At 48.4% G+C, this 17626-nt stretch overlaps 1 protein-coding gene across 4 annotated transcripts in view; it reads right to left on the reverse strand.

The window, feature by feature from the left end:
• The window catches only part of sema5ba (sema domain, seven thrombospondin repeats (type 1 and type 1-like), transmembrane domain (TM) and short cytoplasmic domain, (semaphorin) 5Ba), a 151800-nt gene that overhangs the window by 68451 nt on the left and 65723 nt on the right, over positions 1-17626 (reverse strand). For all 4 annotated transcript variants that reach the window (XM_083776085.1, XM_083776083.1, XM_083776084.1 and 1 more), the window contains exons 4-7: positions 16110-16172; positions 12968-13066; positions 11918-12131; positions 2674-2959 (exon numbers count right to left, since the gene is read on the reverse strand). In XM_083776085.1, coding sequence (XP_083632211.1) covers positions 2674-2959; positions 11918-12131; positions 12968-13066; positions 16110-16172 — 662 coding nt within the window. The remainder of the gene's footprint in view (positions 1-2673; positions 2960-11917; positions 12132-12967; positions 13067-16109; positions 16173-17626) is intronic.

The following is a 17626-nucleotide window of genomic DNA, read 5'->3' on the forward strand; positions in this document are numbered from 1 at the left end:
ATCTCAGTACAATTTAGGTAAGACTTGTCTTACGTAACTCAAGAACCGTTCGCCCCACCGACTTCAAATTCGACACACGCGTTCCACACCACAGCAGAGGGTGCAGTGCCCGGTGTCGAGGAGTCGGTCGGACCCACAGCAGAGGGTGCAGTGCCCGGTGTCGAGGAGTCGGTCGGACCCACAGCAGAGGGTGCAGTGCCCGGTGTCGAGGAGTCGGTCGGACCCACAGCAGAGGGTGCAGTGCCCGGTGTCGAGGAGTCGGTCGGACCCACAGCAGGGGGTGCAGTGCCCGGTGTCGAGGAGTCGGTCGGACCCACAGCAGAGGGTGCAGTGCCCGGTGTCGAGGAGTCGGTCGGACCCACAGCAGAGGGTGCAGTGCCCGGTGTCGAGGAGTCGGTCGGACCCACAGCAGAGGGTGCAGTGCCCGGTGTCGAGGAGTCGGTCGGACCCACAGCAGGGGGTGCAGTGCCCGGTGTCGAGGAGTCGGTCGGACCCACAGCAGGGGGTGCAGTGCCCGGTGTCGAGGAGTCGGTCGGACCCACAGCAGAGGGTGCAGTGCCCGGTGTCGAGGAGTCGGTCGGACCCACAGCAGAGGGTGCAGTGCCCGGTGTCGAGGAGTCGGTCGGACCCACAGCAGAGGGTGCAGTGCCCGGTGTCGAGGAGTCGGTCGGACCCACAGCAGAGGGTGCAGTGCCCGGTGTCGAGGAGTCGGTCGGACCCACGGTTTGCCCCAAAAAGGCCTCTGCCCGGGCTATTATTTTGGGGCTCGTTTTCCTGGACGTTGGTTGCTTATTTCTCTCACATACTCTGGCAACACTGGTCAGCGAGCAGCTCCGCTTTCCATGCAAGCCTGGCCTATCTCTCTCTCTCTCCCCATCTCCCCCCCCCCCCTCCCCTCCTAACTGTCTAATGAAGAGTGCTGCGAGGCTGGCTGAGAGTGCAGCCTCGTTTGGGTGGGTCTGCTCGTCAAAAAATGTTGTTTTCTTTTACTCGTCAGGCTTGACAGGCCAGCATAATGAGCATTTTATGCCTTACATTAATATGTTGTTGCTGGAAACAATGTAAACGACACGTGCGTGTGTGCATGCTTGTTTTGTGTGCGTGCGTGCGTGTGTGCATAAATACGTGCATGCGTGTGCATACGTCATTGTAACCCGACACAAGTCAGTCATGTGCAGGCATGGTACATACTGTATAGTAGTGCATGCATTTGGCCATAATGAGCTAGGGCTTGAAGCAACTAGTCGACTATTCAACTAGTCGACTATTCAACTAGTCGACTAGTAAATCCACTAGTTGACCTCGTTGACTAGTTGATAAGAAAAAAATAAAAGCGTTTTCTTCTTTTTTTCTCCCGTTTTTGTAGGCATCAAGATCAGCTATAGATTATAGTCACCAATGTAAACAGTTTGTAAATGTACAATATGTATATATATCTTTTTTTGTAAAAAGAAGTAGGTAAAAAATAGGTAGTTAATTAAACAACTAGTCGACTAGTAAACTAGGCAACTAGTAAAAATCTGAAAATATGTTGTTCCAGGGACCTCCCCCAGAAGCAAAGATTTGAGTTAAAAACGCTCGCTCTGGAAGAATATATATTCAAAGATTTGTGCCTCATTTTCACGATAGTATAGCGTGGCACTCGGTGCCGTGCTATGAGCTTGTATAGAACTCCTATTTTTCAATAGCTAAAGTATAACATAATGCTTTAAAAACACCAAAAGGAGGTTCCCGTCCCAAAGAGAGAAGAGAGGAGAGCCTTCCTCAGTCTCCTTAGGAAGTATAGAGAAGCTGCTGCGCCTTCATCCTGTTCAAGAAGGCGCAGCGGCGTCTCTATACTTCCTAAGGAGACTGAGGAAGGTGAGCCTTTCTCCTCGGATTCTGGTGAACACAGCTGCACCATTGAGAGCATCTTGAGTGTAATTGCATCTCAGTGTGGTACAACAGCTGCACAGTGTCTGATCGGAAGGCCCTGCCACGGGTAGTACAAACTGCCATCTCATGCTCACACCATACATACACTATAGCATGTCATGGCTTATGGCTTGTGTGGGTGGGGGTGTATATATATGCATATATATTTATATCTTCATGCTTATTGTTCCTCTCACATAGTCCTTATTTATATTTATACTTCATTGCTTTTTTCTATTTATTATATACTACTGTGTACAGACCAGCTCAGTGGCCTTGTGGTTAGAGTGTCCGCCCTGAGACTGGGAGGTTGGGGTTCAATCCCCGGCCGGGTCATACCAAAGACTCAGTGCCTCCCTGCTTGACACTCAGCATCAAGGGTTGGATTGGGGGTAAGTCCCTGTGACATACTAGCGTCATGTCCAGGGGGTGTACTTGTACATCAAGCTGCCTCACGCTACAGAAAGAGGAGATAGGCTCCTGCCCCTATGGACCTCATGGCTCGGCAAGGCTACTTACTTACTTATACTGTACATACTGTACATTCAAGTGTATTTATTCCCATTACTGCATTACTGTATTGCACTCTGGCTATAGACGCCACTCTTCATTTCATTGTCAAAGTATTTGTATACCATGTGCAGTGACAATACATTGAATCTAATCTAACCCATTTGGATGTTTTCTAAATTTTGAGGTCAGGCCTAAATGGGCTAATCTAATCTAAACGTGTAACACATCCCCCGTTCAAACACTCACACGTTGGTGGTGAAGATGCCGTAGATGAGGTCCTGCTCGGGCAGGTAGAAGGTGCTCTGCAGCTCGTTGTAGTAGAAGGGGATCTCGCCCGAGCGCGAGCAGTTGAGCCGCGCCTTGGCGAACGTGGTCCACGTGTCCTCCAGCAGGAAGCGGCCGCCCACGTCGTTCTTGCAGACGCGCGCCACGCGCGAGTACACCGTCTTGCCGCAGTCGTGCTCCACGGCGTTCTCGCGCAGGAAGAAGAAGGTGAAGAGGCCCACGTCGTACGCCGAGATGAAGTGAGGCTCTGGGGAAAGGGATGTTAAAAAACTATTTAGACCTAAAAATGTCTTCTAAATTTATTTTCTGAAATACCTCATGTTTCTACAGTATGTCGGTGGTGCTCTTTTTTTTCATGTCAAGGACCCCCAGAATTATATGTAATTGGCCGCCGACCCCCCATCTGAAAATATGGACCTCCGCAGAAGCAAAGATTTGAGTTGAAAACGTTCGCTGTGAAATAATATGTATTTAAAGATTTGCGACACGTTTTCAAGATTTTCTATAGTGCAGCACTCGGTGCCTCCCCCTTTATCATACAACAACAGCTGTGGGTGCGGCTTTAGTTCAGGTGGATCACCACCCATCACCACCACCAGGCGTACTTAATGAACTGGTGAATGTGGCCACATAAAAACACAATTTTAACACTTTCTCCATCTTTAATACTCGGCACTAAAAGAGTTATACGTCGTGATAAATCAGCCATCGATTGCCGTAAATGTTTGGAAGACCCCGAAACGTCTCGTTCTGTAGTATACGTCGACGATCACTGGCTTCAGACAAGCGACATCGTCCCAGCAAAGGCATATATCCAGCCAACACACGCATCGGCTCAACCCTATACTGTACGACCACTTCACTACACATTACAAACACCGTGTGATGATCACCGTGACCCCACGCTCGCCAAACCGATGTCAAGAGCTTCATTTACTGGGACGAGCCGTTTGGTGGTGAAGTGGCGGTGAGGTGTCCTTGGTATAGCGTTTTTGACACGGCAATAGAGAGGAGTATATATATCGCTCTGGCAGTGGCTGCGCTGCTGCTGTACCTGCAGCGAAAACATTACTCATGTGTACAGGAGAGAGAATAACATCGCTGTCACTTTGTCTTCCCCCACAGGGACCTCATACTGTGTTCAGGCTAAGTGATAGCGCACGCACGGCCGCACGCACGCGCACAGACAGTACTACACTGTACTGTAGGTATACACCCACGAATCCATGAACAAAATGGACTTACCATGGTACGCACGCGTACGCTCTCACACACACAAACACACACACACACACACACACACACACACACACACACACACACACAAGCGCACACACAATGCGTGCAGACTGCAGAGTCAAACAGTGGAGATATTATTAACCTTTATATAAACACACAAAGTGGCAGCAAATGTACACACGCGCACGCACACAGGGCGACAGAGATACAGTAACCTGAACAGCCATGACAGTACAATAAGTGCCTCAGGGGCTATTTATAAAAGAAAGCGATTAAGGTAGTAGCGATCCTCTCCAATTCCATTTTCAGAGAGCTGTGATGAAAAACGGACTGCGGTCGGACCTGGCCACAGATGAAGGGGGTAGAATAATACAACTGTAAAAGAAGACCCGTTCTTACCTCCTCCATATAAACAACAAAAACACACACAATCAACCGCGCCCAGCGACTGCTCCCTCCAAGGCTTCGGAACCTATTAACTGTCTGTCAGATGATCTATTCTATATAGAGTAGGTAGAAGAACAGAACACACTGCCTGGATGGCAGCCAGCGTGTTTTACTTGCTGTGCAATTCTCCTCCCGATACAAATGTAATAGTCTTTTTGTTTGGTTTGTGTTACAGAACCAAAAGGCCCTGCTGGATCCTTTTTATCTCCGAACTCATATACTCAGTCTCGGTGTCAATTGTATACTATATGAATTAACACTTTCCTTGTGGATCACGACATTTCTGACTTTTCTCCTATTGTCTTTTCCATTGCCGAATTCCAGACTTTTGTTTTATATAATTCACCATTTTTTGACAACTTTTAAGACATACAAGGTTTCCGTCGGACAACCCGGTGGCGTCACGCGTTTGGATCACGTGACCTAAACAACCCCCCAAAAAAACACTGACACTCGATTCTCAGGGCTTCTGGGAAATCGAGGCATGGATCGGTTCTACGGGCGGCTGTGGCTCAGGAGGTAGAGCAGGTCGTCCACTGATCCCTGGGTCGGCGGTTCGATTCCCGGCTCCTCCTCCTGTCCACATGTCGAAGTGTCCTTGGGCGAGACACTGAACCCTATATTGCCTCCAATGAGTCGGAAAAAAAAAACGATGGGACTATTTTTCAGGAGGGATTTTCATGAATGTTGAGGTACAACAATCAAAAATAACTATAATAGTTCCATGAACTTTAGTTGAAAAATTTGAATGATGAACTAGTTCATTTTTAAATGTTTGAACTGTGAACTGAACAAACTGGAGAAAAAAAAGGAACTTTCCCAACACTGCGTATACCCTCTCAAATGTATAGCAGCTGTCCCCTTTGTTGGTGCGTTTGTTTTGTTAGTCATGTGGCATATATACTGTATATATCAATCTTCCGGCACATGATTACATTCTGAAGAGGTTTCTCTCTCCCAATATGATTCCTCTTCATGGACTATAGAGACATGATGACGGACGGCCTTGCAAACAGAGCTCAGTGACAGACAGCCTCGCATGGATTATACCCACCCACGGCAATCCCATTGTTTTTGCAAATTGGAGGACGCATCAAAGAGGCACTTGTCAACCCGGTATATATATCGCCTCCATGTACTGTCTGCTATACCACTACTGTTGTTGAGCATTCTCTGTGCTTTTTGTTTTATATAGCTACACTAATTCAGTCGAAATTTGATCCATTTGTACAAATACATGAATAACCCGTTCAGGACGGGAGGGGGCATTATGTTATACTTTAGCTGTTGAAAAATAGCAGATCTACAATCTGGTGCCGCGCTATGAGCTTGTAGGTCTGCTATTTTTGGAAAAATCGTGAAAATGTGCCGCAGATCTTTGAATATATATTCTTTCAGACGAACGTTTTTTAACTCAAATCTTTGCTTCTGGGGGGGGGGGTCACTGGAACTACATGTTTTCAGATGGGGGTCCGCGGGCCAAATACAGATAATTCCCGGGGAGTCATTGAAATGAAAAAGGTTTGAGAACCACTGAAACATAATAGGTTTTACAGAAAACCTTTTACGATTTAGAAGATTTTTTTTAGAATCGTCCTCATGGTCTAAATGGGATAATGCTCAGGATTTAGTTTGGGGAACTGCACAGCATGATGTACGACTAACAGACTCTAGACTAGAGCGATGCTGCTGAGGAATGCGTCTCAGACTTGTCGGAACGCTCGGGGCGAAGAGAGGAAGAGTACGTGTTCACGAGTTACGACAGCTCCCGTCGAGCCTGTATAACCGTCTCACATCACCACCAATCAAGATTAGAACTCAACAATGAATCATGTATTTTTAATAAAGTATTACTCGGAGCATACAGTTGGCCGTAAAATAACTTGAGCACCAGAGTGCACACACCTGGCAGACTCAGTAATTATTACTACTGTATGCCATTGTTACCAAAGGCTGTCATTTATTATTGAGGCGCACCTGGAGGAGAAAGCAAGCAAACTGTCAAAGCAATCCCTTCGCTCACATTACGGTAGATTTTATGTCCTGAAGGTGCTAATTGAGAAGTGGATTATTCCAGCGGCGACTGGCAACGGGCGGGCGCTTAACGAGCACGCTGATGCAGAGAGAGAGAGAGAGAGAGAGAGAGAGAGAGAGAGAGAGAGAGTGTGAGCGGTGCCATGGCTGGCAAACAGGCGGGCGCTAACGAGCATGCAGATGCAGAGAGAGGACGTGAGCGGTGCCATGGCCTGCCAGGGGATTAGCAATTACTGCAACGGAAACAGCCTTCGTAATATATATTATGTTATATTATTATAGCACTGGTTCCAATATAGCTAGGGGGGGCATGCAAAGGATGGTGTGTGTATGTGTGCGTGCGTGAATGCATGCATTCATGTACAAGTGAGTGTGTTCGTGCGTGTACAAGTGAGTGTTTTCGTGCGTGTACAAGTGAGTGTGTGCGTGCGTGTAGTGTACAAGTGAGTGTGTGCGTGCGTGTACAAGTGTGTGCGTGTACAAGTGAGTGTGTGCGCACGCACGTATGCATGTACCGTTCGCACAGAGCGGCGTGCACAGTGCATACCAAATGCAACAACCCCATGTGCAGCGCAGCGCAGCGTAGCCATGTACAGTACATCAGCAAAAGGGCACGTGGAGCCGACACATTCTGCACAGCGTTGTTATTGAGACTGCAGTGTGGGTTGTTGAGAATCTGACTAACACGGTTCTGTTTGTTCTAGTCGTTGTCTCTTCCCCATGAAGCAGTGCATGCTGAGCGTTAAACAGACAGTTCAATCTAACAGGCTCTGCTATAGGGATGAGGACGAGAAGAGAAAACACACACACACACACACCCGAGACACACTCTGTCGGCTGAAAACCTCATAGGTCCAAAAGCGTATTTCTAAAACGGGTAGTCCCAATACTTCATTCTGATTGGCTGGTTACCGTCACGTGACCGGTGTAAATTTCACCGATAACCCACTCCTTCAATCACTTTGTATCAAACTGCAGCCTTGTAGCTGAACTGGGGAAGGGGAGCGCTTGATTGCTTTACAAACACATGCCATGCGGGCGTCTAAGCACCACCCGGCTCATATGACTGTGAATGTGTGGCTCCAGGCAGCCCCGTAAATACATCAAGCGCTATTCTCCTAGTCACATAGGCTACTTGCGTAGCAAAACAAGGAAGTGTTGTGGCTCTGGCTCGCTCGCTCTGGTGGCGCAAAGCGTGAATACATTTGTGAATTTAATAGTTTTATTAGGTTAATATTGCTATATGTTTGTAACCGTTTTAGAAAAGCAATAAGCCACTCCAGGCCCCAGCTTACCGGGTATTTTACACTGGCTGGGAGGTAGAAGACCCTCCGCTGCGCGGTCGGGTCTGCCTATGCTCCCAGCCAGTGTAAAATACCCGGTAACCTGAGACTTCTCGTGGCTTTTTTGCTAAAGATGCTAAAGTCTACATCTAAGATGCCATCAAAGAAAGCTTTTTTTTCACATGTTAACTCGAGCTACTCACTTTCAGTAGTAGAGTTCTGTAGAGGGGAGCTGTGTGTGTGTGTCTGTGACTGTGCCCAGGTGATGCTCATTAATACGTCAAGGAAGGCAATTGTGTTGAACTGCACTGTCAAAAGTAATGCTACTTCTTTTGCAATGTACCGTAGTTAAATAGAAAATGTGAAAAAAGTTCGAATTTTTTGTTTAAAATATCGTGATACGAATCGTATCGCGAGTTGAGTGAATCGTTCTATGCCTGCTAGTTTCGTTCGACACTCTCGGGTGATGAAGTCGGGCATTCATTGACAAATAAATAATCTAAAGTTGAAACGTGGAGATCCAAGGTTTCTGGCCCCGTAGGCAACAGATACCTATTGGAGACTTGTGTGTGTGCGACTGTGCCCGCTGGCGACGGCGTACACGCGCGCGTGTGTGCGCGCGCGCGCGTGTGAGATAAGCTGAACGGTTGCTTTGGCAATAGTATTGAGCCCCAATCTACGCCGCCGACATCCAACATGTTCAATTGAATTGAGGAGAGAGAGAGAGAGAGAGAGAGAGAGAGATAGAGAGAGAGAGAGAGAGAGAGAGAGAGAGAGAGAGAGAGAGAGAGAGAGAGAGAGAGAGAGAGAGAGAGGGAGAGAGAGGGAGAGAGAGTGTGACAGACACGGCCGAGAATGAGATAAATACATACATATATATATAGTTTCATGAGATACTGAGGGAATGAGATGGAAATTGTTCCATATCACTCAATGCTGCAGCGCCACAGTTCCATAATCTGTCCTCATATAAGGGGAATGCATGATGGAAAACCCTGCGTCGGTCAGCACTTGGCGAGGCCACCGATCCAATAAGGGAACAGATTGATTAGATACAGGACAGGACCCCCCCTGCATGCCCCCCCGACTGCAGAGGCTTTAGGAGTGGAGATGAGATTTCCATTCACACCCAGAGGATCAGGAGGATTCATCTCATTCCATGACACGGGCAGAAAAAGGCTCCATGGAGCACAGTGGGCTCCGTTTGTAATCGTGTTGGGCAAGGCAGAAACTGGAGCACAACATATTTTCTTTTTGCCGTGTCTGTCTCTGTGCGTGTGTGTGTGTGTTTGTGTGTGTGTGCGTGCATGTGCGTGCGTGTGCGCACGCTTGCCTGCTGCGTGTGTTGTTTGTGTGTTTTTTGTGTATGCATGTCTGGAACCAGCTGTGATTATGCTGATGAGAGCAAGCTGTGACTGCGACTCATCTCTTCTACTCCCACATAGTCTCTCTCTCTCTCTCTTACTCGTGCGCACTCACGCACACACGCACGTGCACACAGGCGCACACACACACACACACACACACACACACACGCCCAGGCGGTGTGAGACATGCTGTGTGTTGATATTTCACCCTCTCCCCGTCGTGAGGAATAATTACACCACTCGCTGATTCCAGAGTCTGCCCGTTTATACCCCCCCCCTCCCCCCCCCCCCCCCCACACACACACACATTTCACTCCCCCCCCCCCCCCTCACTGCTGCTATACCAACTTCACGCAAACAAGCGCATACGGCATACGTGGTCTTGAACAATTCCCCGACAGCTCGTGTGGGCGATACAGGAACCAGACAAACTGCACTCTGTTGTCCCCCATTCTCCCGTTCCCCCTTCCCTGGTGCTCCCATGATGCCTTGCACCACCACCCACTCTCTGTCTTAATTAGAAAAGTAAGTAAGTAAGTAAGTCAGGGAGGCTTATAGAGCTTATAGAGCTTGTAGAGCTCACGCTATGAGCTCTACAAGCTCATAGCGTGGCACCGAGTGCCACACTACGAGCTTGTAGATCTGCTATAAATGAACAGTAACTCTGTAAGTTAAGTCAAAGTGGGGGTATCTATCCCCTTCACAATGTGCTAGACAGCAGGGAGACAGATTGCGGACGTGGAAGTGCAGCTCCATCATCACCTCCTCCCAGTAAAGTGACAGCACGTCTTTTGTTACCCAGGCCATGATACTCATACGCTGAGTATGGGGCGGCGCAACTTAAGCTTTCAAGGGCAAGCAGTATAGATGGACCCCGCAAGGATCCGGTTGGTTACATTCATACACTGTTGGGAGTTATACAAAGGCATACATGAAACACTGAAGATTATGCTGTGTATTATCATGACTGGCCCAGTCACAGGCCTCATTCACACCTAAAAGGTGTCCGTGTCTTTGTCCGTGTTTAATGGCCACCCCCAATGCATTTCCAATGGAAGTCCACCAAACATTTTTGTTTGATGGGGGGGGGGGGGGGGGGGGGAACACAGCCATCAGACAAAAATGTTTGGTCAAACCATGTGACTTCCATTGGAAATGCATTGGGGGGGGGGGGCATTAAACACGGACAAAGACACAAGACACGGACAAGACGGGTGTCTTTTAGGTGTGAACGAGGCCTTACTAACCCGGTTTCCTTCCATCTCCCCCCTCTCCGTGGCCCCCCGGTTCGAATCTGATGACGTCCGATGGCTCGTCCGTTGATGGTTTTTCAGAGTTTTTCTGCTGCAGTCAGTCACACAGTGTGTGTGTGTGTGTGTGTGTGTGCATGGATTCTATTTTGTCTGGGGTTTCGCTCCGAGGGAAAAAAAAGGCCCACCGTCAGCAGCCTGGCGGGGATTATCGACACCTTCGGTAACACGAAACCCAAAAAGTCGTTTCATCTTCCCCGTTAGCATTCCTAGCGCTCAACCAGACCTTACACCCTTTAGCCGTGTAGACATAGCACAACACAACCCTGGGGTCCTTTAATGGTATTTGTAAGCCTTTGAAAATATACTCCTCGCGGACTTGAACAAACTATGGCTGGCAACAGATTTTGCGGTTTTGAACTCAGGGAAAAAAAGCGCTCACTTTGGTCCACCTTGCGGTGCCAAGAAGTGACTGGAATGTTTAATGATTATTTGACACTTAAGACTTAACCTTACAATTTAAGCTCGTGTGGCTTAGTTAAAAAAAACCCGCGAGCGCTCTGAGACGCGATCAGGTTACTAATCCTATTAGGGCTGATTCTCACCCTTGATACGGGGACAGTATAGTTCAGTGAAACGCGGTGAACTGCACAAAGCTCACACACACATCTTTGTATAATAATTATCATAACCCGACCCATTGCACGGCCAAGTACTCCTGCATGGCCTGCCGTGATAATCGGAGAACTGAAAGAACGTTGCAAAAGAAAATGTGGCAACGCAGCAGGAACTACAAAGTTCACCATGAGGCAAGAATGAGCGATGTCGATGAACCTGTGATAAAAGCAGCTCCAGGGCACAATTTGCAAACACTTAAAGACTTAACCTTACAACTCCACCCCATTTAGACCTGAGCTACATTCTACAAAATGTTTTCCAATTCCTGACAGTTTCTATACCAGTCGTTCTCAAACTAACTATTTCATGTCAAGGACCCCCAGAATTATCTGTCTCTCCCTCAGTCTGTGACTCCACACTGGCCACTCCCATATCCCATTCCAGCACACACAGTTCCATTTACACACCTGTCTTCAATTACCTCATCAGCCCAGCATTGAACACTTCTCCAATCAACCTGCTCCCTATACCGTGACATTATCATGTATTTGGCTGCGGACCCTCATCTGAAAATATGTTGTTTAAGGGACCCTTAACAGACAAAGTGGGACATGTGGCCGCGGCCATTTTGAAGATGCGCTTGCATTCACATGCACTCCATGTGCTGCTTTCAATGGACTGTATCTCCAAATCGGAATATGGATTATGTTATGCTTTAGCTATTGAAAAATAGCAGATCTACAAGCTCGTAGCGCGCCACCGAGTGGCGCGCTACAAGCTTGTAGGTCTGCTATTTTTGAAAAATCAAAGAACGACTGACATAGAAACATAGCTTTTTCAGAAAACGGTCAGGATGTATAGAAGACATTTTTAGAATCTGATCTCAGGTCAGAATGGGTTAATCAGACCAGTGTGTGTCCAGTGGAAACCTCGTGTGAATCTGATCTCAGGTCAGAGCTTAGCTTACCGTTGAGCCACTTGGAGTTGTACTGGGCGGTGCGGAGCGGCGGCATGCCTCCCAGGCTGCGGTAGATGACGGGGTCTCGGCCCGAGAAGTCGATGACGGTGGCGGCGTACAGCTCGCCGCTCTCCGTCACCACGGCCGTGGAGTTGTGGCGCGGGTCGTATGGGCAGCGCGCCACGCCGTTCACGCGCTCCAGCACGCTGCTCATGTTGCCCACCTGCAGGGATTATATGGACATATTTAGCCTCGGTACCCAGGGATTATATGGACGTATTAAGCCTCGGTACCCAGGGATTATATGGACGTATTTAGCCTCAGTACCCAGGGATTAAATGGACATATTAGCCTCGGTACCCAGGGATTATATGGACGTATTAAGCCTCGGTACCCAGGGATTATATGGACGTATTTAGCCTCGGTACCCAGGGATTATATGGACGTATTTAGCCTCGGTACCCAGGGATTATATGGACGTATTTAGCCTCAGTACCCAGGGATTAAATGGACATATTAGCCTCGGTACCCAGGGATTATATGGACGTATTAGCCTCTGTACCCAGGGATTATATGGACGTATTAGCCTCTGTACCAAGGGATTATATGGACGTATTAGCCTCGGTATACCAGGCTTTCATTTTCGTCGGCGCAAAAAACGTAAAGCCTGAGGGAACGCATTGGCCGCTCTGGGCTAGAAGTGGGAGGAGTCAACCCTTCCGGGTGGGCGTCGCTCCAAATCATGTGACTAGGGGGGGGGGGTGGGGGGGGGAGGGGCCGGGGGTGACAGATCAGTGAGATCCAATCAGGGTGTGACCCGCCCCCCTCTAGTCCAGAAACCTAGCTCAGGCTATGGACGTATACGTATACGGGCACACAGGTCAGAAGATAAACTTATCGGGGAGTGATAAGGTAATGCTTTATCTCTTGGGGTAGAGCTAAGACAGGCAGACAGACAGACAGACAGACAGACAGACAGACAGACAGACAGACAGACAGACAGACAGACAGACAGACAGACAGACAGACAGACAGACAGACAGGTCCCTCTCCTCCTACCTCACGGGTGATACAGAGCGGCTGGAAAGCGTTGGTACCACAGGTCATGACCTCGGTCTTGTTGACCAGCAGCACTCTGATGTAGTTCTGACATTCCACCTAGGGGGGGGGGGGGGGGGGGGGGGGGGTTATTGATGAGTAAAAGCACAGAACCGTGGTAGAGAAATGGCCCTGCTGGCGAAGATACAACATCTCTTTGCCAATGTACACACATCCCACAAACAACATGCACTAGAGAGAGACAGGACAAATAGAACTGTCCAAATAGAACTGTCCAGCTTTGCCCAGAAAATGGGTTTTGGCCTAAACTCACACTCACACACGAGACATAATATACTCTTCCTTCCATATTGGCGAAGAAGGGGTGGTCTGGGAGTGGATTTATGCAGCAACAAGGGTATAAGCCACCTACTACACATGCTCCATAATGATGATGGCACCGTCAGAGAAATGGCCAGGGCGTCGCTCTATACTGGACCTGCGCAGGAGGAAGGTCCCCCTGGCTGCCGCAGACCAGAATAACTTTCTGTGCTTTAGGAGGAGTTCGATCCCCGGTCACACCAAAGACTGTACAAAATGAGACCCAATGCCTCCCTGCTTTGGCACTCAGCATCAATGGGTTGGATTAGGGGGGTCAAATCAACTAATGATTCCCGTACGTGGCGCACGCTGCGGCTCACCGCTCCAAGAGATGGGTCAAATGCAAAGAACAAATATCACTGCCGTAACGTGTGCGACTAATCGTACGACTTTGACTTCGGGGTCTGGTCTGATTGGCCAGATCTCAACGACCTCTGCCATCGGACAAGGAGTCCTGTTACAATGGGCAAAAAAAACAACGAAAACGTGCCATCTCTGATGGATTAATTACAGACTCCAGTGTGGTAGTGGAGGAGGCTACTCTCAGCCCCCAGGCAGGGGACACTGTATAGACCACAGGAAGAAACAGCTAGAAGGAGGGCCTGGGGCTGTGGCTCAGCGGTCCAGGCACCTTGGCTTGGTAATCCAGTCTGGCAGTGTGCCGCGGGATCGACTCCCGGTCCCAACGGCCTTTACTGCATGTCATCCCCCCCATCTCTCTCCCCCATTTCCTGTCAGCCTACTGTCTGTCCCTCCATAAAAAAATATAAAATGAAAGCGACAAAAAAACGTCTTGGAGAAAAAAAAAAAAAAACAGCTAGAAGGGGTTCTGCTTGTAACAAGGTCTGAGGAAGGGGCCTGATCGGCCCCAAACGTTACCACCACGTAAAGTCAATATATTTACTTTACGTGGTGGTAACGTTTGGGGCCGTAAAGTCAATATATTTGACGTAAAGTCAATATATTTCTGGGAGCACACAATGGTGTGCGGACTATTCATTCTTGATCTATTACTGTGTTTGATCCGGCACCAGGCCTATTACTATTAGGGCAGTGGTTCCCAAAGTGGGGTCCGGGGACCCCGAGGGGTCCTTGAGGGAGTTCCAGGGGGTCCCCAGCTAAATGATAGTTAGGAACCAAATGGACCCTTATGGGTCTGTAACTCTGAGACTGAGTTAAATTGACTGATTGATTGATTGATTTTACAATATAAATTGGGGGTCCCAGAGATAGAAATGCCATTACATGGGGGTCCGTAGACTAACATGCATGTCAAAGTGAGGGTCCTTGAAATTAAACGGGGTTGAGAATCACTGCTAGAACCATAAAAATATTTTCTTATGGAGGGGTTCCTGGCATATCTTTTCAAATGGGGGTCTGTGGGCTGTAGGGTATATAGATGTTTGTTCCTTTTGGCTGTTTTTCCAGCCTCCTCTGCCAACTAGACACTGCAAGGACCTACTGTACCGCTACCAGTTCCATTTGTTGTCTTTAATTGTTCTTATGATTATTTTATTTATACATTCTCCGGCATTCCTTTGTGCTTAAACTGAAAACACGATACGACTTTGAATCATAACAAAGACATTCAAAGACGGCCATGTCGGCATCTCGATGCACACAATCGTATTTTCCTCTTGATATATTCCATTTGGTATAACGACTTCGGCGTTTCAGCTTTTTGTTTAGCGACTTTATTAAGGGTAGATAATGCTACTTTGAATTCTGGGGGAGAATTGAGGTCGCAAGGTTTCACAGAAAAGTGATTGCCTGCGTTTTTCCCGCATAGTTTTGGCTTTCTCTCCGTCGGCGCCTTTGAAGATAAAAATGACATGGCAATCAATTCTCACAAAGAAAATAAAGAAAAAAGCCTAACTGATCACTGCGTTCCTTCGTTATCAGCCTCTTTTTGTTTGAGGAGCGCTCGTCTTGACCGGCTTACTAAACAGGCCCTGTGAGCCTGGGCCTGCGTGCGTGCTGCGTAGAGTTTGTTTGTCAGATGGTGTGCTTTTTGACATCTTTCCCAACTTGCTAAGAAAAATCACACCTGTGTGAACTGTGGCGGCTGTGGCTCAGGAGGTAGAGCAGGTCGCAATGAATCCTGGGTCGGCGGTTCAAATCCCGGCTCCTCCTCCTCCTGTCCACATGTGGAAGTGTCCTTGGGCAAGACACTGAACCCTACATTGCCTCCAAAGAGTCGGTCGGTGTGAGCTCACCACCGTCGGTGTGTGGATGTGGGAAGTGAGGACGCTGGCGTCGACTGTTCGCCGCTTCACCTCCCAATGTATGAACCATTGTAAAGCGCTTTGAACACTTGGAAAAGCACTATAAAAAATGCAATTCATTAACTGTATTGTTATAGCTACTGTACTGTGCTCTGTAGTGTACTGTGCGGGGGTCCCCCGGAACATCCAGATTCCAGACCCCCAGGAACGCGCCCAGGGTGTCGGCCCAGTTCGAGAAATCACAGAGTTACCGTGTGGGGGAACACAAGTACTGTAGTGTACCCTGTGCCACTTTACTCTGTGCTGTACTGGAGTGTACTCTGTGCTGTACTGTAGTGTACCCTGTGCCACTTTACTCTGTGCTGTACTGGAGTGTACTCTGTGCTGTACTGTAGTGTACCCTGTGCCACTTTACTCTGTGCTGTGCTGTACTGGAGTGTACTCCAGTGGAGGCAACGTTCAAAAACAACTTTTGAGCCAGTCCCATGATAATACGCCAATTATAGACAACAACAAGCATCGAGATTGGTGAGTGGGAAGGAAGGACCTCTGTTTACCTCTGTCTTTCCTTTGCTCTGACAGGACCTCCTGGTGTCTTCGTCCGGGGCCCATTCCGTCGCCTGGGGAAACACAAGACAACAACAACAACAGAGTTGAGTGAGAGAGAAGAAGGTGAGAGAAACCTTCCCGAAACACGGCCAACTGGGGGCCAGCAGTCAGTCGCTAACACCGAGCAGTTACGCAACACGTCGACTGTTGCTAATATCGTAGGCACACAAAAGGGACACATGAAAGGACGCTGCTGGCCTCATTGTGGTTTGTTTATCGTGTAAACATGGAGACCGGCGTGCCAGCCAAGAGGCTTTTGGAAGGGGTGGGGTGGATGGCGAGGGGAGGGTGAGCTAACCAACGAAACAGAGGATGGTATTAGCATGCTGATGGCTTTCTCTCTATCTTCCCTTTCCCCCTCTCTCTCTCTCTCGCTCTTTGAACCCTCTCTTTCCCTCTCCATCGCTCAGCTCTCCTCCGCACACTTACCAACTTTGACTTGACTACTGACTCATGCATGGCCAGACTAATACCACTGTGTGGAATACATATTAGTCTGGAATCGCTGTGTGGATCCTGCATTTCCAAGGAGCGGATGAAAAAGAAAAAGAAAAAAGCTTCTGGTGATAAACCCCGTCACATATTTGCATACTGGCTGGGCCATGATTGGTCCCTCACTACTTCGGAGGGAGTGTAGGTCCAATCACAACCGAGCGGTGCCAGACAAAACCAGCTGGATCGGCAGGATGTGCGACGCGTGTGCGCTTGTTTACAGGTCTGAGAGATGGCCCTTCTCTCTGTCATGGAGTGTATCACGTTTGTGTCTGTGGGCTTCTCTCACTAAAAATAACCCGTCTGTCTGTGATTCTGACCCACTCAAAGAGAGAGGAAGGGGGGGGGGGGGCAGAGGTTGTCAGGGAGCTGGCTGGTGGTGCAGACGGTCAGACTGCACGCACGCACGCCCGTCTGTGCGCGGCACGTGTGCGAGTATACACATTAACAGATTGAAGTAAAGAATTTGCCATTTCTTCTCTCACTGTCTGTCTCTCTGTCTCTCTCTCTCTCCCTCTTTTTAGCGATGTCGTTGAAATTCTACTACTACTACGGAGTGCTTTCACCGTGGTGAAGTTGGTTTGATATCGTTGGATATTCTGGGTATCCCCAGCCCGCATGGAACACTTTTAATGATGCAGCGGACAAGAACAAGAAGCATTTGATTCATGAACAGGTGGAATGAATCATACCTGAGATGCACTGACTGCACAAATCAAGGCCTCGCTACGCAACCCTTTGAGGAATCAGACGTCTGGAATGTAGTAGACATTTATCAAGACCTCTGCTAATGAGGTCAGATTTGTCATTGGGGTCGAAGTGTGTGTGTGTGTGTGTGTGTGTGTGTGTGTGTGTGTGTGTGTGTGCATTGTCAAGACACTGAAAGGACACTAACAAAAGAAGTTCAAAGACAGTATTTTCGATGAACACAATCGCATTTCTCCGGATATGACATTATTATTTGGTAACGAGA

This window comes from Protomyctophum parallelum (genome assembly GCF_964188405.1).
Source record: "Protomyctophum parallelum genome assembly, chromosome: 11".
Taxonomy (NCBI): Eukaryota; Metazoa; Chordata; class Actinopteri; order Myctophiformes; family Myctophidae; genus Protomyctophum; species Protomyctophum parallelum.